The sequence below is a fragment of the Mastigoproctus giganteus genome, chromosome 2 (genome assembly GCF_048544385.1).
Source record: "Mastigoproctus giganteus isolate SK-2022 chromosome 2, ASM4854438v1, whole genome shotgun sequence".
Lineage (NCBI taxonomy): Eukaryota > Metazoa > Arthropoda > Arachnida > Uropygi > Thelyphonidae > Mastigoproctus > Mastigoproctus giganteus.
In genome coordinates, this window is record NC_143576.1 from 41,865 (window position 1) to 66,624 (window position 24,760).

Below are 24,760 nucleotides of genomic sequence, written 5' to 3' on the forward strand. Positions count from 1 at the left end.
AGAGAAAACCAAGTTTTTTAGATGCAGAGGAAGCAATATTTGTAATGTGTTTGTGCCAAGAGAGATTAGAAGTCAGGGTAATCCCCAAAAGAGATATATCATTTTGCCTAGAAATCGGGGTGTCACTAAAATAAACATAGGAGCAGAAGAATCCTTTTTGTGAGATAAAAGACAAGACTGAGTTTTAGAAGGGTTGAAATCAACAAAGTTGTCTTTGCCCCACTGGAGAATTACCTGAAGATCGGCATTTAAGGAATTGGTAGCAGATTTTCGAGAAGTTGAAGCTGATTGAGCAGGACAAGGTTACTCAAAATGGAAAGTTGAATGCAATGTGCTATCATTGGCAAAACTATGGATAGGATTTACAGTCAATGGAAGGTCATTAATATACAAGAGGAAAAGAATGGGGGAAAGAACTGAACCTTGGGGGACACCGGCATTAGTGGAGAAGTTAGAAGACAGAAAGCCATCTACCATCACCCTCAGTGAGCGATCAGAGAGAAAACTGGATAACCAATTACTAAAAACAGTTGGCAAACCATAAGATAGAAGCTTGTTTAGAAGACCTTTATGCTAAACAGGATCAAAAGCCTTTGAGATGTCAAGAGTAACTACTTGGGTTTCACCGAGCCTTTCCATCGAATTAGTCCATAAATGGGTAACAAGCCAGAATATCACCAGTGGATCGACACTCACTGAATCCATACTGGCGATCATTGATCAGACGGAAGGTTTCTAGGTAGTTTAAGAGTTGGCGGTTAATTGATTTCTCCATTACTTTAGAAAGAGTAGAAGTAATTGCAATGGGACGATAATTGGATGGGAGGGATTTGTGACCCTTTTTAGGAACTGGCTGGATATGAGCAAATTTCCAATCAGAAGGAAAAACACCTTTGCAATAAGAAAGTGAAAAAAGGTGGCAAAGAATAGCACTAAGTTCAGGAGCACAGGTTTTGAGAACAAGTGGAGAAATACAATTGGGACCTGGAGCTTTCTTAGCATCAAGATTCGTCAAAATCGTTCTGATATCCTTTTGACGGAAGACCACAGGAGGCTTTGAATTGAGGGTGTTGGGAATGGTGAGAGGTGTTATACCAAGATCATTAATACCTGAGCTGGAAGAAAAATGGGATGCTAACAGGTCAGCTTTATCCATGGCTGAAGTGACAATAGAACAATCTGGTTTGGACAGAGGTGGGAGCAGAGATGGGCAAAAGTTGTGGCCAACAGCTATGGCAAGAGAGCGGAATGCTAGGCCACAATTAGGGCAAGAAGCAAGTTTTCTACTCTTAGCCTGTTGAAACTCTAGTTTGGACTGATTAATAACTGCTTTACAATTGTTGCAAGCTTTGGTGTAGGCAGAAAATGAAACTGAAGAATTAGAAACAACCCAATTACGATATGCAACATTCTTCTCTTGAACAGCCTTAGCACATTTATTGGAAAACCAAGGTTTAGATAAAGGATGAGATGTTAAAGTGGAGTGTGGGATAAAGGATTCCATTCCTGCAAGAATAATTTCACTGACACGATCTGAGCAAACATTGACATCAGAAGTTTTGAAACAGTAATCAGACCAAGGAAAAGAAGTCTCGCAGGTCATCCCATTTTGCATTCTTGTAATGTCAAACAACACGAGGTTGGGAATAGCCATTAGATAAAGGTTCCACTGGAGAAGCGACAATCACCAAGTTGTGATCTGAATTGTGCCTAAAGGACCTCTCACTTCGACCGTGTACTTAGAAGGGTTGTTTGTGAGAAAAAGATCAAGCGTATTTGGCTGTATGATTAGGATTGTCTGGTATTCTTTTAGGTAAATGGACAATCTGTGCTAGGTCATTAGTAATTGCAAAAGCCTCAGAATCTCGACCTGCTGGGTCGGTGTGACTAGAAAACGGAAGCCAGCTGGACTTGTGAACATTAAAATCACAAAGGAAAATTACCTCACTGTTAGGAAAGTTGGACTGGAGAAAGTCAAGTTGCAAAGAGAGGAAGTCAAAGAGCTCCAAGTGATTAGTGGAGTTGGGAGAATGGTAGAGACAACAGATGAATTTGACACAATGAGAGATTCTAAGCCACAGAAGATCAAAGAGAGGAGATTCCAAATTGCCAAGTCTCTGACAGGGAATATCAGAACGGACATATGCACAAGTACCACCTTTGAGGCGAAAGGAATCATACAGCGAATAATTTGGGCACCTGAGATGAGCAGTAGTTGTATTAACCGATAACTGAGATTCGGTCAGGAAAAGTACATGGGGTTTGGCAGACTGCAAGTGGAAACGGACATCGTTGAGATTAGAATTGAGACCACGTATATTTGTGAAATGTATTAGGAAGTTCTTGGGAGGTTTATATCTTTTCGCAGATAAGCTTGCTCTATTAGTTTGAGAATTCATTATTTCAGTTACTCATTTGTCTGTGGCTAAGAGACAATCCCATGTTATCTATTGTTGGCCCTCATTGGCAGCACAGTTGATATGATCGTCATGTGCCAGCATTAGTTTCTGGCACGGGACGCAAGGTTATTATAACCCGAAATGAGTTTTTCGAGCCCACACTCATCCACAGAATAGGCAATTTACAAACAGCAGATAGTGTAATACGTTCTAAGTCAGTGAATTGCTTAAAATTGCACAAACTTTGTATGATTTTAGGCACAAATCATAAACTTTGCTGGATCTGTTTGAAAACTTTGACTTGACAATCATAGCATTGACACTTTTTTTGGAACTTGGAAGCCATGGGGTTTCAAATATAATGGTAACTCATGTGGGAATGAGGTTCCCATGCTTACACATTGATATATGCTAGGCAGTTGTCACTCATTTTTTCTTTCAATTCAGAGATGCGAAGATCCCACGCTTGTATAACATTGTATTGTGAGTCCAAAGTTTTATTGGGGAACTATGGTGTGAGATATTCCTCCACCAATGTAAAATTTTCTAGGCATGTTTTGGATTTGAAGCTTCCACTAAGAGATCTCCAGAATGCAGGCTTTGGAGGACCTGTCAATCCTTTAAATCCTTTATTAATGTATCAATAAATGCAGCATCTCCATTTCCAGCACTGTAGAATGGAAAATGAGAAAAAGTAGTGTTATCTCAGTTTTGGCTCTTTTTACAGAAATGTCATTATCCTTTTTTATTACATAGGGCAGCGGTTCCCAAACTGGGATTCGCAGACGCCTAGGGGTTAATAGACCAGTTCCAGGGGGGGTTTGCGAAATGACCCTCTGGAACTGGTCAAATTATTTGTCCTATGTATAGGAAATTGATGATAACTAAGGTTGATTATATATTTACGTAAAAATAAGAATAAGGTTGAGTTGTTTTAAACATAAAACTTTGAATTTTCTTTTCAGAAAACCCAACGTTCATACATAGATATATATATAGGGGGATCCATGAAGTTTGTCATTTTTGAAGGGGTTCGTATGTCTCAATAGTTTGGGAACTACTGACAAGGGCATTGTTGGAGTACCAGAAAAATGAGGGATTTAAATTACTCATGAGAGTAAAATAAAAATTTCTGATTTCCAAATTACCTCATATCCACCACAGAGCCCTGCAAGGCAATTCCCACTCACATAATGAATGGGATGGGAAGTTTGCTTAGAGCATCACCCCATTGGAAGGGACTTATTGGAATATAGGCTGACCATAGCAGTAGGAACCAACTGCTGATCAATCCCAGTCAGGCTGATCCAGGATGTTGTCTTATTAAAGCAGTGACCAAAGTGGTGTACTAGATCTGAGTCCCTCACCAACCAAGACACTCTTTCCAAGTTTTCGTGGTTTGCAGCACATGCCGGATTCCAATGTTGTAACCCAGGAAACAAGGTATAGATGTTGGATCCCAGTAATGTTAAGCTGGTAGGTCCTCTCACCACTTAGAGGTGCCCATGTCAAGGGGGAACTGCCAGAATTCTCTTTCAGAGTTTAAGGGTCACAGTGCACAGTAAACGTGGGAATTCTATGATGTTGCCTTGAAACCAAGACTGTGGGAACAGGATTGCAGTAGTCTGGAGGACCAGTAGCAAAACAGGGAGGCATCTCTGGTACCCATGGGTGGGGGAATTAGTTATGAATTCATTTTTTCATACCTGTTCCTTACTAAGGAAGAAATAACAAGCACTAAAAAAGCCATCTGGGAAATGGTGACAAGTGTTCAATAGTCCTTGATTAAAACAGATCATATCATTGCGGCATAATGCTAATTTTTTAATTAAACATTAATAAATATGTATGCATTGGCACTGCAACATATCAATTCACAGCAATTTGAATTGTGTACTGATGCTTTGAACCAAACTCAAATAAAACTCATTTTTTCATTGATGTAAGGTTTAAAAATAACCAGCGGTATATCATGAGAAAATTCTTGAAGTATACTTCTCCCTTGATCAGTTCTTAAAGACTAACATCCAATGTTTTCAAGTGCAACAAACTGTTGCTATGCAGTGCAGTTGCCTCTCAAAAGGCTGTTGTTGTTGTTTTGGTGTTTATTGGTGCATTGACAACGGAGATCATAGTGCACCAGTTCATTTGTTATACAGTGTTCTCTTTATATAAATCTTGTTCGAATGAAAAAGGTTAACTGTTTCTGTGGTATTATATATTATTTACAGCAGATGTATGTTGATTGTTTGTAAGAATCTAAAAATAACTGACACATGTTCCTTGTCACCTAAAAGATCTTTAAGGGTGATGTTTTGGTTTCCTTTATATAATGATGAAAAAATTCGGTGTCGATAATTTTCGTATGTTGGGCATTCTATAAGTATATGTTTAACTGTTTGGATAGTATTGCATACTTGGCATCTTGGTGGTTCTGCATGTAATAGATAACCATTTGTGAAATGCGTATGGCCTATCCGCAATCTGGTCAGAACAACTTCTTCTCTCCTTGATTTCCTTATGCTCGTTTTCCAGTGCTCAACTTTTGATTTTTTTTTCATATAATTTATTCCATGTTTGTTTTTGCCAGAGTTCTTACCATTGGGTTAGACAGCAATTTTTAATAATTGGTATGTAGTCCTTATGTGGAACTGCAAAATATTGTTCTTGAAGGTTAGTGGTTGATTTTGCAATTCTATCCGCTTCTTCATTTCCTTTTATCCCTTTGTGTCCTGGTATCCAGCTGAAAAGTATCTCTTGTTTTTTTATTTATGAAGTCTGTTAGTATCTGTTTAATTTGCCAGAGTACTGGATGGGTTATATTGCTTGTGTTTGGTATGGCTTGGATTACACTTAATGAATCACAGTATATTACTGTTCTCAAGTGGTAGATGGTTCTGAAATGTTCCAGGGCTATCTGAACTGCTAATTCTGCAGTGTAGACACTGCATTCTTTTGGGAGTTGGCATGACAATGTAACATCTGGGAATACTGCTGATGCTCCTACATGGTTCTGATTTTGTTCCATCTGTATATATTGGTATGTGATTGGGATATTGCATTCTATGTGCTGCGTGCAGTTGTTGAAAGTTGCTGTCTGATAAAGTATTTTTATTCCAGTTTTGTGTGAGTTCTTAAGCTGTGGTATGGTTTTTCCATGGTGGATCTATATGTCCTTCTTGGTTTTGAAACATTATCTATTTTGAGATCATGTGTTATCAGTAGCTCCTGTAATCTGATGCCTAGAGGCTGGTTTGCTCTTTTGCGGTTCCTATATATGTTTTCCCATTTTGGCGAGAATAAAGTTGTCCAAGTCGGATGTTCTCTTATGGGTCTTATCCTGTAAGCATACAGCAGTGACAACTGTTGTCTCCTTAGGAACAGTGGTGATTCATTAGCCTCTGTATAGAGACTGTATATAGGGGATGTGCAGAAAGCTCCTGTTGCTATTCGTATTGCACTATGGTGAATCGGATCTAGCCATTTGAAGGTGCTCTTTCATGCTGATGCATAAACCGGTGCTCCATAATCTGTTTTTTACCTTACTAGTGCTTTATACAAGTTGAGCAGGGTATAACAGTCTGCTCCCCAAGATGTTGTTGTTAAGACTTTAAGAATATTAAGTTGTTTCATACATTTTATTCGTAGTTCTTGTATGTTCTACAAAGGTCAACTTGTCTAGAATAAGTCCAAGAAATTTTACACTTTGTTTAACTGGTTTTGTGTTATCTTGCAATATTAGTTCAGGGTGTAAATTTTGTTTTCTACAGAAATATACGCAGACTGTTTTTCGTTTTGATATTCTAAACCCGTTTTCCTGGGCCTAATGACTGACGTTAATTGCACATTGTAGTTGTCTTCCTATTGTTCCCATGTTCTGTGCTTGATATGAAATACTGAAGTCATCTGCATATAGTGCATATGACACTGTGGGTGGTAGTTCTTTTGTGATGCTATTTATTTTTATGGAGAATAGTATGGCACTCAGGACAGACCCTTGGGGAACTCCTCGTTTATATGATTTTGACATTGTTTTGTACTCTAACTTGAAATGTTCTATTTTTCATGAAATTTTGAATGAATATTGGTACATGTCCTGAGTCCTGCATCGTGGATGTCTTGTAATATACCGTCTCCATGCTGTGTCACAGGCCTTTTCTATATCAAAAAATACAGTAACATATGCTTTGAGGTTATAAATGCATCTCTTATATCTGCTTCTATTCGTACAAGGTGATCTAATGTGGATCGATTGTGTCTAAACCCACACTGCATATTGGTGAACCAGTTGTCTCAAAAAACCAGACTAAACTTTTGTTGATTATCTGCTCTAGCACTTTGCTTAAGCAGCTTGTGAGGGCTATTGGACGATAGTTGTTTGGGTTCTTCTGATCTTTATTGGGTTTCTGGAAAGCTAATACTATTGCATGATGCCACGCTTCAGGATATTTGTTTTCTAGAAATATGCGGTTGTACAGTTGAAGGAGGTTCTATCTCTTTCTGCTTTAGGTGTTTAAGCATATCATAGTGTATATTGTCTGGTCCAACTGCACTTGGTTGTTTGTGATACTGCTTGACGTAATTCATGTATTGTAATTGGTTGGTTGTAGGGTTCAATCCTTTTAGTATTAAAATTAATTCTGTTTTTTTTCGTTCTCCTTATAGTTCAAAAATTCAGTAGCGTAGGATTGTTTTCACGATACTTTAGCAAACGTTTCTCCTAATATATTAGCTATCTCTGATGGTTTGGTAATGCTTTATCCATTCCAATGTAATACTAGTGATGGTTGGTTTTTATGCTTCCCATTCATTTTTCCTATTTTATTCCATATTATTTTTGTGTTTGTTGTTCTATTTATAGAGGAAGTAAATTGGATCCAGGAAGTTTTTCTGGCTTGTTTCCATGTATACCTAGCTAGCACTCGTGCTTGCTTAAATTTTATCAGATTATCCATTGTAGGATATCTCCAGAACTTATTCCAAGCTTCGTTTTGTTGTCTTCTTGTTTTCATGCAATCTTCATCCCACCAGGATTTTGGGTGCCATGGAAAACGAGTTGAGGTTGTGGGTATTGTTTGTTCGGCTGCTTGTATCAAGGTATCTGTGACATGCTTCAGAGCTTCATCGACCAATGTTTCTTGGATGATTTGTGGATTAAATATTGCCAGGTCTCTAAATTTTTCCCAGTTACCTTTTTCTATTTTCCAGCAGGGTGGTCTGTTTGGATGGCAAGGAGGGTTTCTGGTCAGTATGGTGATTACTGGGTAGTGGTCACTGCTGTATGGGTTTTATATTACTTGCCACTTTAATTCCAGTAGAAGGGAAGGCGTGCATATAGTAAGATCTGCTGTTGAGGTTGTATGGCTACGAAAGTGAAAATACGTATGTTTGCCATTGAGTAGAGAAAGGTTATGATGGTCTATTATTCTTTCTATTATCCGTCCTCATCTGTTGATATCAGTGTTTCCCCACAAATGACTATGCCCATTCAGGTCGAACATTATACAGAAAGGTGATGGGAGTTGGGAGAATAATCGGTCTATTTCTTCAAATGGTATATCTGGTCTTGGTGGAAGGTACACTGAACAGATGGTTACCCTAAATCTCAGTGTTATTCTTACTGTTATCGCTTCTATATTGCTGTTTAAAGGAATGTGTTCGGTTGGGATGTGGTTAGGGACTAAGATGGCTCCTCCATGTGTTGACCTTTCTCTTAATCTGTCTTTCCTATACATTCTATAATTTTTCACTGAAAGAGTGTCTTGTTGTCTAAGGTATATCTTTTGTAGACAAAATCATATTAGCATATGTTGTGTTATTAAATACTGGACATCATTGTCATTGGCTCGCAGTCCTCTACAGTTCCAATGGATGAACTGATCCATTATTTGGTTTTTCTAGGGCTTCTTGGTTGCTTCCGAAATGGAGCATTCTTATGCTTTGTCTTATCTTTTTTCTTAGTTTGGCCGGTCCATGTCCATATCTTCTGTGAAAATTTCAAATACTGGTTCTTCAGTTGTGTTTATTTTTTCTATTTCCATCTGTTCGGTTTCTTTCGTGTTTATAAGTTTAGGTCGATTTTCATTGTGATGCTGATTTGTGGATATCTGTTCTGTGTGAAGAGAAATTGAGGTATTCACTGTTTTCTCCTGTTTCCATGCCTTCAATCCAGTAGATGATTCTTTTGGGAGCATGGAAATTTCGGTTTGAACTTCTACTGATTTATATTGGATTACTGCTTGTGCATATGTTGGTTTGTTTAGGCCGTGGCTGTATTATTCTCCTTGCTTCTTGGTACGTTGTGTTGTGTTGTTTTGTATTTCTGAATTAGTTTCTCTTGTTTCCATTTTTCACATGTTTTTGAGTAGGCTGGGTGTTCCCCTTTACAGTTTGTACATTTCAAGGCAGAGCAATCTGTAGTCTTATGTTCTTTAGAATCACATTTTGCACAGGTTGCTGAGTTTCTGCATGCCATTTGCCAATGTCCAAATTTCTGACATTTGTAACAATGCAGTGGATTTGGTATGTATTGTCGAACTTGGCAGTTCAGGTATCCTGCTTTGATTGTTGTTGGAGGTTTTGGAGTATTAAATGTTATGATAAGGTTTCTTGTTGGAATTATATTTCCATCCCTTTGGATATTAATTCTCTTCACTCCTGTAACTCCTTGGCTTCTTAATTCTTCTGTGAGCTCTTCCTCTGACACATTTAAGAGGTCCCACTCTGAGATCACCCCTCTGGAAGAATTCAGTGTGTTGTGGGGCGTTACAACTACTGGCATTCTTCCAAAAATTGTGGTTGAAAGTAACTTCTGGGAGTGTTTGGGATTTTCTGTTTCCACAAGTAAGTCTCCGGATCTCAGCCGTCGAACTGATTTGGGAGATCCTACTAGTGTTTTCTGAATAACAAACTGACACATACGTCTTAATGTCTGATCTCCTGTTTCATGTATGACAATGTATGTTGGCATTTTTGGTAGGTCCATATCTGTCTTCTGTCTCTCTTTGATTTTGTGTTTTCTGTTTCACTACTTGGTAGGGCTTTCTCTTGAAGCCCTATAGTACTAGTAGTTATTTTTCTACTCATGTTTGCTCTTTTGGCCCTGGGAGTGTTACTTTCCTCTCACAGGTTACCAGCCCCCACCATGTGGTGGCAAGAGCAGTGCCTCTTAGTGACCAAGCCACTGTGCAAGTTAGATTAGTAAAAGTGAGAATAAGAGAAAAATAAGAAAGGCGAGTTTCCTTTCTGTGTCTTCACTTACTGATTGTAAGACAAAGAGCTGTTTCACAAAAAATAAAGGGAATTTAACGATGAAAATTAAAGAAACTTGTATATTTTTCAGAACACTATATATATCACTGGGAATCGCTTAGTCACTAATAAATGCTTGGCACCTGGGCCTCTCAAAAGGCAAGAGCAAAGAATATCATAAGAATTTGGTAGCATTCGTCATCCAAGAGATCTAGTTCAATGGTCTCTCTAGTCGCTAGTACAGAGGATATTTCTGTAAAGTACCTAATACATTTAATAACCTGTTTAAAGTATGCTGGAGAGAAAAGTTTACTCTGCTGTTCACAAAAATCAGGTGGCTTTGAGATGACCATAACAATTGCACAGGATTCAAATGGCAACAAAATGCCACTGAAAATTTCCAAATTTCCAAATGTTTAGACAGTGATAAAAGCAAAAAGACAAGAATATTCTGCTGAGTTATAATTAAGATTAACTGATTTAGATCTGGTTACCTGACTTACTTTCATGGTCAAGAAATAAACTTGTCATTAAATGAGACAAAGTAAGATTAAAAATGTTTAATGAAATTCACGATTTTGTATTTACAAAAATGGAAATGGAAGCAGATATCCACAATTTTATTTTGACATATAGTTTGACCATAATTTCACACTAATACTTTTCTTTCATAATTTGCTTGCTGGTTTGCCTCCTTCGTAGATTAATAGGATTCCTAGGATCAGATAATTCATAGCGATCAGATATGTCAGTGTTAGCATCTTTTGCTAAAGAAGGTCCTTGATCCTCAAAATGAAGAGTGTGTGCCAACCTAAGAATATGTTACGAAGAAATGAACATTTTGGCAATTTGTCTTATGTATTAAAAAATTAACAGTATATAGGATTACTGTATGTACCGTTTAGCAAATTATTGTAGTAATAATATGAATGCTAAAAAACAGAATTATTATACCTTAAAAGAAAAATATGAAGCATGTTTATGCTACAGTATAAATCTACAAGCATTAAATGTGAACTGCAGGAGTACCTCATTTGACATTTATTATCAATAAGAAATGTCATTGCCATTACTGCCATATAGTGTCAGTGTTGGCAAAAAATTCACTAATTTCAGTGTTACGCAGGTTTTAAAATTAACCAGATCTTAAAATGCTTAACAATGCAAGAACTTTCTAAGATTTAAATATTTCACTCAAAACAGCAATAGTTTTTTTCATTTTTATTTTTAATTTAATATAATCTAACCATTGATTTCTTGACGATAAATGGGCCTGTTGTACTGGAATCTATAGCGATACAAATAATGAAAAAGTATATATCCAGTAAAATTTATCTTTGATTACACCATTGGACATACATTAAACTGGTGTAAAACAATGAACACCAGTTTAAGGGCTGAATGGCCTACCTAGTGCCCTCACATGATTCGCTGCATGCACAACTCTGTGTCTGTTACAATTATTTTTATCTCTAAAGTTTCATTCTATTTGTTGATAAAGAGACACATTCAGCCTCAAAAGCACCAAAGTATAATTAAAGATATATATTACTGGATATATATTTTATCATTATTTATATTGAGTTCATGCTGAATATGAAATTTCTGTTCACAACCTTGGAAGCTTGTTAACAGGACAGACTTCCAGGGATGGGATACACTCAAATAGAAAGTGTGCAAAAATATTTATTGAAGCCGTTAGCATTAGCATCAGCAGAGGTATATGATGCAAGCAAGCTTAAACAGCATCAGCCAAAAAAAACCCCTTCCGATTTCACTAATCCATATTGGGACCAAATGTTTGTCTAGTTCCGCTGTGAATTAATTTAAGGGGTCAATTTCTAAAACAAGAGATAGAAGTTTATTCAAGCAATCAACCACCCACTGGCTAAAAGCAAGAATCCACACATCTATTCTACAACAGTAAAATATCCAGTAAAATATATCTTTGATTACAATCTGAATTTATATACCCTCAGGCAATAGATCTGTGCAAGAGGAAGAATACCGTCAGCACTGAGCATTTAAGGTCTTATACAATTTAATCAGCTCAAACCATTTAAGGCCTAAGTCTCCAGACATTAATTTGCAAAATTTTAGCCTTTCTTCAAAAGAAGTAACCCTTTGTACTATTCACAAATCTTGTTGCCCTTCTCTATATTCGTTCAAGCAGTTCTACATCCTTCATTAAATGAGTCCCCCAGACATGTATACAGTACTGAAGGAGTGGCCTGACCACTGCCTTACACAAGGGGATGACTTCCTTATCCCTGCTAGCAAAATTCCTGTATTTCATTGACAAAACTGGATGAGCTACTCTTGCAGACTATCTGCACTGTTCAGAAAACTTCATATCTGACGGCACAATTACCAACAGGTCCTTATCATTCTCTACCACCCTCAGTGTAGCAGCACACAGTTGATACGTTACTCTGGGATTACTGCTACCAATAAGCAGTACTTTACATTTGTCAATGTTAAACTTCACTTGCCACCTCTCATCACATCTGATAAACATTTCTAGGACCCAACAATGAACCCCAGGGGACTCCACTAATAACAATACTCCACAAAGATCAGTGTTCATTGATTACCACTCTGTCTTCTCCCACTCAACCATCCCTTTATCCATGACAACAATTTGCCCCCAATGCCACAAGAGTATCAAAAGCCTTCCTAAGATCCAAGTATATGATATCAAAATTGTTCTTTGCATCCAGTTCCTTTGTAACCACATCATAGTATCCAATCAAATTTGTCATACAAGACTCCCCCTTAGCAAAGCCATTCTGTCTCAACTATAACTGAAGTCTTGTATAGATGATCCTGCAGTGCTTCTTTAATCAGTGCCTCCATTACTTTTACCAGACGAGAAGTTAAACTAACAGGACTGGAATTATTTGTGTGAGTGACTTTGTTCCTCCTTTATGAATCAGGATCACATTTGCACATCTCTAGTGCATGGGTACCAATCCTGAGTCTAAGAAAGCTCTCATATTTATGGCTAAGGATGTGGTTACTTCCTTCCCTGCCTCCTTTACTATAACTAGATAGATCCCACCCACCCCAGGTCTTCCTTATGTTTATCTTCAACAATTTCTCCTCCACCTTGCTCTGAGTTATTAAAAAAAATTTAATACACCTCTGGCATTCCCCTCCCTGAATAACTCATTATGTGTAAATATAGATGGAAAATACTCATTCAGTTTGTTAGCAAAATACTTATTCAGTTTGATGACCCCATTCAAGACCAACAGTTGAACCATCAATAACAAGTGGACCAATCTGATTCATCCCTTCCTTCTAGAGTTTACATAAGTAAAGAACTCTCTGCTGTTTTTCTTTACATCCTTTGCCAAGGAATGCTCGTAATCTGCCTTCACCTGCCTGACCTCCTTTATGACTTGAGTAGAGACTAGTTTATATCTTCCATAGGCTTCTGTGTCTGGTTATCAGCAGTGATCATTCGTGTATTAAGAATTTGGAGATAAAGGAACCATTGGGTGGCAGTGAAAACAGTGTACTGATGTGGGATTTACTTAAATATATATAATTATCATCAGTTGTAAAGGAAGGGGTTTTTGCTTCCGTAACGGTGATTACAGTGGTCTCAGACAATTTTTAAATTCTGTACAGTGGGACCAATTGATGATGTTACCAACAGCAAATTCTAAGTGGGAAGCATTCAAGGAATTAATAGTGGAAGATACTAAACGTTTCATACCTATTAAGAAATATTGTTCAAGGTTTAGGCCTAAATGTTTGTCAAATGAACTAATGAGACTCGTAACAGAGAAGAAAAATGCATGGGATGCATATAAATTATCAAGCGACTCAGAAGCCTATGGCACATATAGGCTAGTCTGTAATCAAGTCACAAAGGAGGTTAGGCAGGCGAAGGCGGATTACGAGAAATCTTTGGTAAAAGATGCTAAGAAAAACAGCAAGGATTTCTTTATTTATATAAACTCTAAAACGAAGGGGATGAATCTGATTGGTCAACTTCATACTGATGGTTCGAATTTTGATGATCCTACTCAGATAACAAACAATCTGAATGAGTATTTTGCATCTACATTCACACATGAGGAGTTAACGTTTGAAAATGCCAGAATGTTATCAAATTGTAGCAGGGTGCTTAATTTTTGTAATAACTGAGAGCAAAGTGGAGGAGAAATTGTTGAAGTTAAACGTAAGAAAGGCACCTGGGGTGGCTGGGATCTATCCAGTTATATTAAAGGAGGCGGCAAAGCAACTAAGCAAACCCTTAGCCATAATTATGAGAGCATCCTTGGACTCAAGGGAGGTCCCCCACGGACTGGAGATGTGCAAATGTATCCCCAATTCACAAAGGGGGATCGAAGGGTGACACGAGTAATTACAGACCCGTAGGTTTAACTTCTGTTGCGGGTAAAATTACGGAGTTACTGGTTAAAGATGCCTTGCAGGATCATCTAGACAAGACTGCAGCAATAATACAGACACAGCATGGGTTTGTTAAGGGAAAGTCTTGTCTGAAAAATTTGATAGGATATTATGATGTGGTTACAAAGGAACGGGGTGCAAAAAATAATTTTCATATCACATATTTGGATTTCAGTAAAGCTTTTGAGACTTGCGCATGGAAGACTATTGTACAAATTGGAACAGAATGGTATTAAGGGTAAGTTGCTACAATGGATAAAAGGATGGTTGAGTGGGAGAACACAGAGGATGGTAATTAATGTGTGCTGCTCTTTGCTGACTAATGTTAAAAAGTGGAGTCCCACAGGGTTCGGTGTTGGGTCCTCTTTTTGTTTTATATATTTATGAACGATATTGATGAAGGTATATCTGGCTTAGTGTCGAAGTCTGCAGATGATACAAAGGTTGGCAGGGTTGTTAATGACAGTAATGCAGTGTGCTACTGCAACAGGATCTAGATAATCTGGGCAGATGTGTTAAGAAGAAGTGGCAACTGAAGTTTCACCTTGACAAATGGAAAGTACTGCATATGGATAGAAGTAACCCCAGAGAAATGTACCAACTGCGTGGTACTACACTTAAGGTGGTAAAAAAGACCTGGGAGTAATTTTGCAGTGAGATATGAAGTTTTCTGAGCAATGCAGACGGGCTGGCAGGGTAGGTCATGGGGTTTTGTCAATGATATATAGGAATTTTGCTAGCAGAGAGAAGGAGGTGATTGCCCCTCTGTATAAGGCAATGGTCAGGCCGCACCATGAGTACTGCATACAGGTCTGGAGGCCTCATTTTAGGAAGGATGTAGATTTGCTTGAGCGTGTACAGAGAAGGGCAACAAGATTGGTGAGGGGAATGAAGGGTTCCGCTTACCAAGAGAGGCTTAAGTTCTGCAAATTGCAGCTCTGCAGTGATCTGATTGAGGTGTATAAGGCCTTGAATGGGCTGAGCACCCAGAATTCTGATGGGATCCTTCCACTTGTTCAGGTTACAAACCTAAGGGGGCATAAATTCAAATTAAGAAATGACAGATGTAGAATAGATGTGCGGAAATTTTCCTTTAGCCAGTGGGTGGTTAATTGCTGGAATAAACTTCCATTTGTCGTTGTGGAAGTTGATAGGTTAAATTAATTTAAAGAGGAACTGGACAGGCATTTGGAGGGAATGGTGTGATTTTTTTTTTTTTTTTTGGCTGATGCTGCATGAGCTGATACACTTGCTTTCTTCCATCCCATGCCACTACTACTATCTGATACTTCATATGCATCCCATACATTTTTCTTCTCTGCCACGAACCTCATTAGTTCATCTGACATCCATTCAGGCCTAAACCTTGAACAGTTCTTCTTAGTTGGAATGAAAAGCCTACTAGCCTTCAGAATTAAGTCCCTGAATGCTTCACATTTAGAATTCAATGTGGATATCATCAGTTGATCCCACTGTACAGAATTTAAAATCTGTCTGAGACACCTGTAATCACCTTTACGAAAGCAAAAGCCCTTCCTTTTAGCCTTCATGGTAGTTACATCTTTAAGTAATTCCCACATCAGTACATTGTGATCAGTGTCACCCAGTGGTTCCTTCATCAACAAATTCTTAACGCATGAATAATCACTGTTGATAATCAGATCAAAAGTATTATTCCCTCTGGTTGCCTCTCAAACATGTTGCTGGCTGTAGAAAACAGTCATCCAATAAATCACGTGACCAACAATAAATAAATCAAGTGTGCAAGTGACCAAGTTCCAGTCAATATCTGGAAAGTTAAAATCCCCCATTATAAGACATTCTGATTTACTGGCCTACTCTATTTCTCTGCAAAATTGCTCATTATATTCATCAGATTCATTAGGCCTATAACACACACACACACACACACACAAATTTATTTTTCCTTTCCCAGTGCTTATGTCACACCAAACAGATTCAAAATTGCACTGTCCGCCAACACTAATGTTTAAACAGAAATGACCAGACTAGAGGAGCAAAGTAATGTGCACAAAGTAACAAGAGTGCTGTGATTCGGGAGGGAGAACCAAAGGGGGCAATTCCCCAATGCAATGACATCTTAAGAGTTGTGCAAATTGTGAAATGTTTGCAGACTTTCTGGGATGGGACATGATGCTGCCAAGGAGGATGTCTTTGTGTGCTTAATGTAAGCAGTGTGAAAAAGTTAGATACCAACACAGCGTTGTTATAGGATTTTATGAAAGCTTGAAGGTGAGGCTAGGTTAGATGCCCTCAATGGATTTAAATTGGTGGACCCATCAGGCTCTCAAATGACGATATCAATGCCAGAGCTTGTACATGATCATCAGGCAAAGCAGTGGGACCATTCAGGGCAGAATAATTTATATACGCAGTACTCAAGTCTGACCATTGCCTTATACAGAGGAATAATCACCTCCTTTTCCCTGCTAACAAAATTCCTATATATCATTGACAAAACCCCAAGACCTGCCCTGGCAGCCTGTCTGCATTGCTCAGAAAACTTCATATCTGACTGCACAATTACTCCCAGGTCTTTTTCATTTTCTACCACCTTAAGTGTAGTACCTCACAGTTGGTACGTTTCTCTAGGGTTACATATACCCATATGCAGTACTTTCCATTTATCAAGGTTAAACTTCAGTTGCCACTTCTTAGCCCATCTGCCCAAATTATCTAGATCCTGTTGCAGTAGCACACTCTTCAGTCATCAACAACCCTGCCAACCTTTGTATCATCTGCAAACTTCGACATTAAGCCTGATATACCTTCATCAATATCATTGATAAATATACAAAACAACAGTGGACCTAACACTGAACCCTGTGGGACTCCACTAATAACATTAGTCCAATAAGAGCAGCACCCATTGATTACCACCCTCTGTCTTCTCGCACTTAACCATCCTTTTATCCATTGTAGCAACTTACCCTTAATACCATTCTGCTCCAATTTGTACAATAGTCTTCAATGCACAACAGTGTCAAAAGCTTTCCTGAAATCCAAATATATGATATCAAAATTATTTTTTACATCCAGTTCTTTTGTAACCACATCATAATATCCTATCGTATTTGTTAGACAAGACTTTCCCTTAACAAACCCATGCTGTGTCTGAATTATTGCTGCAGTCTTGTCTAGATGATCCTGCAATGCATTTTAACCATCGAATCCATTATTTTACCGGGAAAAGAAATTAAACTAACTGGTCTGTAATTACTCCTGTCACCCTTCTATCCCCCTTTGTGAATTGGGGATACATTTGCACATCTCCAGTCCGTGGGAAACTCCCCTGAGTCCAAGGAAGCTCTCATAATTATGGCTAAGGGTTTGCTTAGTTGCTTTGCCGCCTCCTTTAAAATAACTGGATAGATCCCATCCACCCCAGGTGCTTTTCTTACGTTTATCTTCAACAATTTCTCTTCCACTTTGCTCTCAGTTATTACAAAATCATTAAGTATCTTGCTACAATTTGATAACCTTCTACCATTTTCAAACCTTAATAATTGCTCACGTGTGAATGTAGATGCAAAATACTCATTCAGTTTGTTTCTTATCTGAGCAGGATCATCAACAGCCGAACCATCGATGTCAAGTGGACCAATTAGATTCATCCCCTTCCTTTTAAAGTTTATATAAGTAAAAATATCCTTGCTGTTTTTCTTAGCATCTTTTGCCAAGGATTTCTCATAATCTGCCTTCGCCTGCCGAACGTCCTTTGTGACCTGATGACAGATTAACTTATATCTGCCATAGGCTTCTGAGTCGCTTGATAATTTATATGCATCCCATGCATTTTTCTTCTCTATTACGAGTCTCATTAGTTGATTGGACAACCATTTAGGCCTAAACCTTGAACAATATTTCTTAATAGTTATGAAACTTTTAGTAGCTTCCACGATTAATTCCTTGAATGCTTCCCACTTAGAATTTACTGTTGGTAACATCGTCAGTTGATCCCACTGTACAGAATTTAAAAACTCTCGGAGACCACTGTACTCGCCTTTACGGAAGCAAAAACCCTTTCCTTTACCCCTGATGGTAATTAAATCTTTAAGTAAATCCCACGTCAGTACACTGTGGTTACTGCCACCTAGTGGTTCTTTTATATGCAAATTCCTAATACATGAATGATCACTGCTGATAACCAGATCAAGAGTATTACTTTCTCTGGTTGCCTCTCGAACATGCTGCTGCAGAAAACAATCATCCAATAAATCCACAAAAGTCTGACTAGTGTGTGAGTGCTAAACCCACAAGTTCCAGTCAATATCTGGGAAGTTAAAATCCGCCATTATAAGACATTCCGATTTACTAGCCCACTCTATTTCTTTGAACAATTGTTCATTGTACTCATTCTAGTCATTAGGCCTATAACACACTCCTCTTATTTTTGCTTTCGCAGTGCTTATGTCACACCAAACTGACTGAACAGTGCACTGTTCATCCATATCAACTGGATGCACTTCTTTTGATTTTATGTTTTTCTTTATTAACAGCATAACACCTCCTCCCTTCCTATCCAGTCTATCCTTTCTGTACACATTGTACTCCCCAAATTCCAGTTCGGCATTCCTTATATCTGTGTGACACCACGTGTCTGATATCCCAACAATATCCGCCTTTGATGTCTTGACCAACACTTCAAACTCATCAAATTTATTTACTATACTTCTAGCATTGGTATACATGCAATACATGCACCTATTCTTATTCTTAGTTACTCTAACACATCCCATATACCCACCTGTTTCACGATGACTGCCATCCTTTGCTGAAACCCCCAACACCTCTCGCTCCAGGTCGCTACTTATTCTAATAGAAGTTGTGCAAGAATCACCTTCACCTCTGCCTACGGCTACTGTTAAACTATTAGTCCTTGTATCCCCCCAAGCTATCAGTTTTCCGACCCACCTAACACTGCCTCGATAGCATCAGCAAATATTCTTGCACCCTTTCTATTTAAGTGTATCCCATCCCTGTAGAAGCAGTCTCTCCTGTTAACAAGTACAGTCCAGGCTGAAAAAAATTCTATCCCTTGAGCCTTGCACAATCTTTCCAGGGCCGAATTGATCGACAAGGCTCTCATCATATACTCTCTCCTATCGTGTCTGGACAGAATTGCAGACACTTTCAAATTCAACCCCAATTCACGGCTTTTTTCATCAGTGACCTGTACAACTACAAAGGGTACTAGGAAAGTTTTGCAATATGACGCAACAATGAATCACAGGAAGCTGCTTGTTGCTGCATGTTGAGACATGTTCATACGTGCATAGTAGCCGCCGCGCCAAGTCGATGGGCTCAGTTATTCATTAGTAGTGAGAGTGTAAAGTGCTTGCGATGGCATCGTGGTCACGAAATGAGATAAAGACAGTTTTGCGGTATAATTTCGTGCGTGGTTTAACCATAGACCAGTGCTTAGAAGAAATGACTCTTGCACTAGATGATGATTGTCCACATCGTACAACGATATTCAGGTGGTATAGAGAATTCCAAAGGGGAAATTTCACTCTGGAGGGTTCTGAGAGGCCGGGAAGGCCATGAACGTCAGTTACGGAGGAAAACGTTACTGCTGTGAGGAAAATGCTTGACGAAAACAGGCGAGTGACCTACCAACAGATAGAGGATACTTTGGGCCTAAATGCACCAGCAATTCGTTCGATTCTGCAAGATCATTTGCACGTGAAGAAACTTTGTTCTCTCTGAGTGCCGCATCAACTGACTGAAGAGCAGATGACACGTGTGACTTGGTGCCGGGAGATGAAAAAAGTTTGATAAGGGACAATCTCGGTATGTGAACAACATCGTGACAGGTGACGAGACTTGGCTGTACTATTACAATCTGCCGACCAAGGCTCAAAACAAAGTTTGGGTCTTTGATGATGACGACACACCCGTAATTGTCAGAAAATCCCGATCTGTAAAGAAGAAAATGACAGCTGTATTTTTCAAATCGAGTGGAATTGTGGAACGTGTCGTTTTGGACACGCAGAAGACAGTCACAGCTAAGTGGTATACTGAACAATGCCTGCCTAAAGTCATTGGATCTATGAAGAACCTGCGGCCAAAGTCAAGAATGGACACCTGGTACCTCCATCACGATAATGCTCCAGCTCACCGCGCCAAAGCCTGCACCGAATATTTGACCACGACAGGACTGAAACTTCTCGAGCACCCTCCCTAAAGTTCAGATCTTGCTCCCTGCGACTTTGCACTGTTCCCACATGTGAAAATTAAGCTAAAAGGGAGGCGGTTTTCCAGTGATGAGGACCTTCTACGGGCTTGGGACAACGAGTGTGCTTTACTCCCTAGTGAAACTTGGCAGAACTGGTTTAAAGATTGGTTTCGGAGGATGGAGAGGTGTATTGAATGTAGAGGAAATTACTTTGAAAAAATTAAATAAACAAAGCTGTATTGCAAAACTTTCCTAGTACCCTTTGTATATCACCTTTTGTGCCCCTAAAAGATGATATCTGCTCTACAACGTCATCAACCTTTGCCCCTGGCAGACATACCCTGGTCCTGTTCCACCTATCCTTTTTACAAAGCATGTTTCCCGTTTCACTGACAATAGTCACCAACAACTACTAGTTCCTGTGGGACCAGTGCATTCTGCCTTGGGGGTTGCCGCTGTGTTGCATGATGACCAAGTGTAAGCTCTGGCATTGATGTGGGCAGCTGAGAGTCTGATGGGCCCCTCAATTTTGATCTTTCGAGAGCATCCACCCTGTCCTTTAAACTTTCATATAGGTCCATAACGCTGAGTTGTCGTCTGATTTCCTTACACTCCTTACATCGCACACACACAAAGACATCCCCATGGCAATATCATGTTCCGTTCCAGATAGTTCGGCAAACAATTCACAAGTTGCACATTTTTTTAGGCTGTGATGCGTTGGAGAATCGCCCCCCTCAGTTTTCCCCCGAGTCACAGCACTCCTGCCACTTTGTGTCCTTTGCTTTGCTGCTCTAGTTTGGGGCATGATATTTTAAATTAATAAGATCAATAAATTAAATTAATTAAATGTCAATACTACGCTATCTAATAGAAACAGTGAACCATATTACTGTTTCTATAATTATACATTAGAGCTACCTAGCTACCTCAATTAAAAATTTGAATTCCCTATCACTATATACAAAAACAATGCCTGCAAGATTCGAACAAAATAACGGTTTTATAAAGTATTATGTATATCTACAAAAACTGTTTGTATAAATTAAAATAAAAATCAGCGTAATTATAACCATAAGACTACATATTATGTACAATATAAAATAACAATTATGTAAATAAAAAGCAAACACATCGTTTTTTTCGGAGCCTGTAACTCGCAGCTGTATTTTCTAAAGAGAGTCAGTGCCCTCTCATTTTAAGTAAATGTGAGATTTACTTAAAATATAAGGGGTAAGGGAAAGGCTTTTTGCTCAAGTAAAGGTGACTAGTGGTCACAGAGTTTCTATATTCTATAGTGGGATCATCTGATGTTACAAGTATTGGTGAATTCTAAATAGGAAGCCTTCAGGGGACTTAATCTTGGAGGATACTCAGCTCTTCATCCCAACTAAGAAATACTATTCAAAGTTTAGGCCTAAATCGATGTTAGATGAATTAATGAGGCTCGTAATATAGCAGAGAAATGCACAGGATGCATATAAGTTATCAGGCGACACATAAGACTAGTTCAGATATAAACTACTCTGTAATAAAGTCAGAAAGGTTAGGCAGGCGAAGGCAGATTACGAGAAATCTTTGAAGAAGGATGCAAAGAAACACAGTAAAGAGTTCTTTACTTATGTCAACTCTAAGAAGAAAGGGATTGATCAGATTGGATCACTTAACATAGATGGGTTGACTACTGATGATCATGCTCAGGGAGCTGATAAACCGAATGACTATTATGTATCATTATTCACACATGAGAAGTTATTCAAGAAGGGGAATGCCAGAAGTTTATCTAACTCTAATAGGGAACTAAGTGATTTTGTAATAACTGAGAGAAAAGTGCAGGATAAATTGTTAAAGTTAAACTTAAGGAAGGCACCTGAGGTGGATGGGATATATCCAGTTATATTAAAAGAGACGGCAAAGGAATTAAACAAAACCTTAGCCATAATCTTTCTTGGACCCAGGGAAGGACCCCCATGGACTGGAGTTGTGCAAATGTGTCCCCAATTCACAAAGGTGACACTGGCAATTACAGACCTGTTAGTTTAACTCTGTTCAGGAAAAATAATGATGTCACTGGTTAAGGAAGCAAAGCAGGATAATCTAGACAAGAGTGCAGCTATAGTTTAGACACAGTATGGGTTTGTTAAGGGGAAGTCTTGTCTGACAAATTTGATTCGATACTATGATTTGGTCCCAAAGGAACTGGATACAAAGAATAATTTCGATATCATATACTTCGATTTTAGGAAAGCTTTTGTTACTGTGCTACATGGAGCAGTATGGCATTCAATGGACACTGCTCTTCACGGTTGTTAGTGGAGTCTCCCAGGTTTTGCTGTTGGGCCCATTGTTGTTTTCGGTATTACACAATGATATTGATGAAAGTATATCAAGGTTTAAGCTTGTAGACGATGAAGGTTGGCAGGGTTGTTAATGACAATGATAGTATGCTACTGCAACAGGATCTGGAAAAGTTGAGCAGATGGGCCGAGAGGTGGAAACTGAAGTTTAACATTGACAAATGTAAAGTACTGCATATGGGTGGCAGTAATCCCAGAGTACCGTACCAACTGGGTGGTACTACACTCAGAGTACTGGAGAATGAAAAGAACCTGGGGGTAATTGTGCAGTCAGATAAGAAGTTTTGTGAGCAGTGCAAAAAGTCTACAAGGGTAGCAAATGGTGTCTTGTCAACGATATACAGGAATTTTGCTAGCAATGATAAAGGGGGGAGATTGTCCCCCTGTATAAGTTGTATAAGGCCCCTGTATAAGGCAATGGTTAGGCTACACCTTGAGTACTGCATACAGGTCTGGAGGCCCCATTTTAGGAAATGATGTAGAGCTGCTGGAACGAATACAGAGAAGGGCAACGAGATTGATGAGTAGAATGAAGGGTTGGTGTCACCAAGATCTTAATTTCTGCAAATTGCAGCTTCTGGAGACTAGGCACCTGCGAGGCGATCTGATTGTGGTGTATAAGTCCTTGAATGGACGGAGCAAGCTCAATGCTAATGGGATTCTTCCACTTGCTCAGATTACTCACCTGAGGGTGCATAAATTGAAATCGAGGAAAGACAGTTGTAGGATAGATGCGCAGAAATTTCCTTTAGCCAGCGGGTGGTTGATTGCTGGAACAAACTTCCTCCTGTCGTCGAAGTTGATAGCTTAAATAGATTCAAGGGAGAACTAGACAAACATTTGGAGCAGGTAAATGAGTGAAATGAGACGGGGTGTTTTTTTTTTGGCTGATGCTGTATACTTGCTTTTTTGTGTCATGCACCCTTGCTAATGCTAATATTCTATTCTTCATTATCTGAATAATAGAGGGGTAGATGCGTGAATATTTGAAAAATATCAGTAATCTACACTTTATAATTTGTTTTACAAATATAACTTATTTTCTTAGTGTAGTGGTTCATATTGCAGATAGTCTGTAATTCATGTGGTTTCAGCTTATTTTCAAGAATCCCTGCAAGGTTTCTGAGGATCAGTATGAATTTTTCTATCAACTATGATATCATTACATTCAAAGTCCCACTGACTTGTACTCTGAATAGTGTCCATGCAGGGAAATACTAGGTTTAATTTATGTGCTTGTTAATTTTTTCATTAGCATTAGTAGAGGCATATGATGCAAGAAAGCAAGCTTATATAGCATCAGCCACAAAAAAAAAAAAAAAAAACACACCTCATTTCCCTCATCAATTCACTACAGATGTTTGTCTAGTTCTGCCTCGAACTTATTTAAGTTGCTGACCTCCACTACAACAGATGGATGTTGGTTCCAACTATCAACCATCTGATGGCTAAAGACAAATTTCTACACATCTATTGTACAAATCTTTCCTCAATTCTCTCAGGTGAGTAATGTAAGCAAGAGGAAGAATCCCATCAGCATTACGCTTGCTCCAACCATTCAACACCTTATACACCTCAATTAGATCACCTCACAGGTCCAGTCCCCAAAAGCTGCAATTTACAGAACTTAAGCCTTTCTTGGTAACACCAACCCTTTGTTCCACTTGCCAAACTCATTGCCCTTGTCTGCACTCATCTTTCCTAAAATGAGGCGTTCAGACCTGTACACAGTATTCAAGGTGTGGCCTGACTATTGATTTATACAAAGGGAAAAATCACCTCCTTCTCCCTGCTAGCAAAATTCCTGTATATCCTAGACAAGATGTGAGCTACTCTTGCAGCCTGTCTGCACTGCTCAGAAAACTTCATATCTGACTACACAATTACACCCAGGTCCATTTCATTCTCCACTACCCTCAGTATAGTACCATCCCAAGGTGATATGTTACTCTGGGGTTAATGCTACCCAGATGCAGTATTTTACATTTGTCAATGTTAAACTTCAATTGCCACCTCTCAGTCCATCGGCTCAACTTTTCCAGAACCTGTTGCAGTATCGTACTATCATTACTGTCATTAGCAACCCTGTCAACCTTCATATCGTCTGCAAACTTAGACATTAACCTTGA

General features: G+C 38.8%; 1 protein-coding gene across 1 annotated transcript in view; it reads right to left on the reverse strand.

Moving 5' to 3' along the window:
- Positions 1-10,298: 10,298 nt before the first annotated feature.
- The window catches only part of LOC150089109 (spliceosome-associated protein CWC27 homolog), a 334,415-nt gene continuing 319,953 nt past the window's right edge, over positions 10,299-24,760 (reverse strand). Inside the window, exon 11 of the mRNA XM_090390329.1 lies at positions 10,299-10,461. Coding sequence (XP_090246455.1) covers positions 10,305-10,461 — 157 coding nt within the window. The 3' untranslated portion in view covers positions 10,299-10,304. The remainder of the gene's footprint in view (positions 10,462-24,760) is intronic.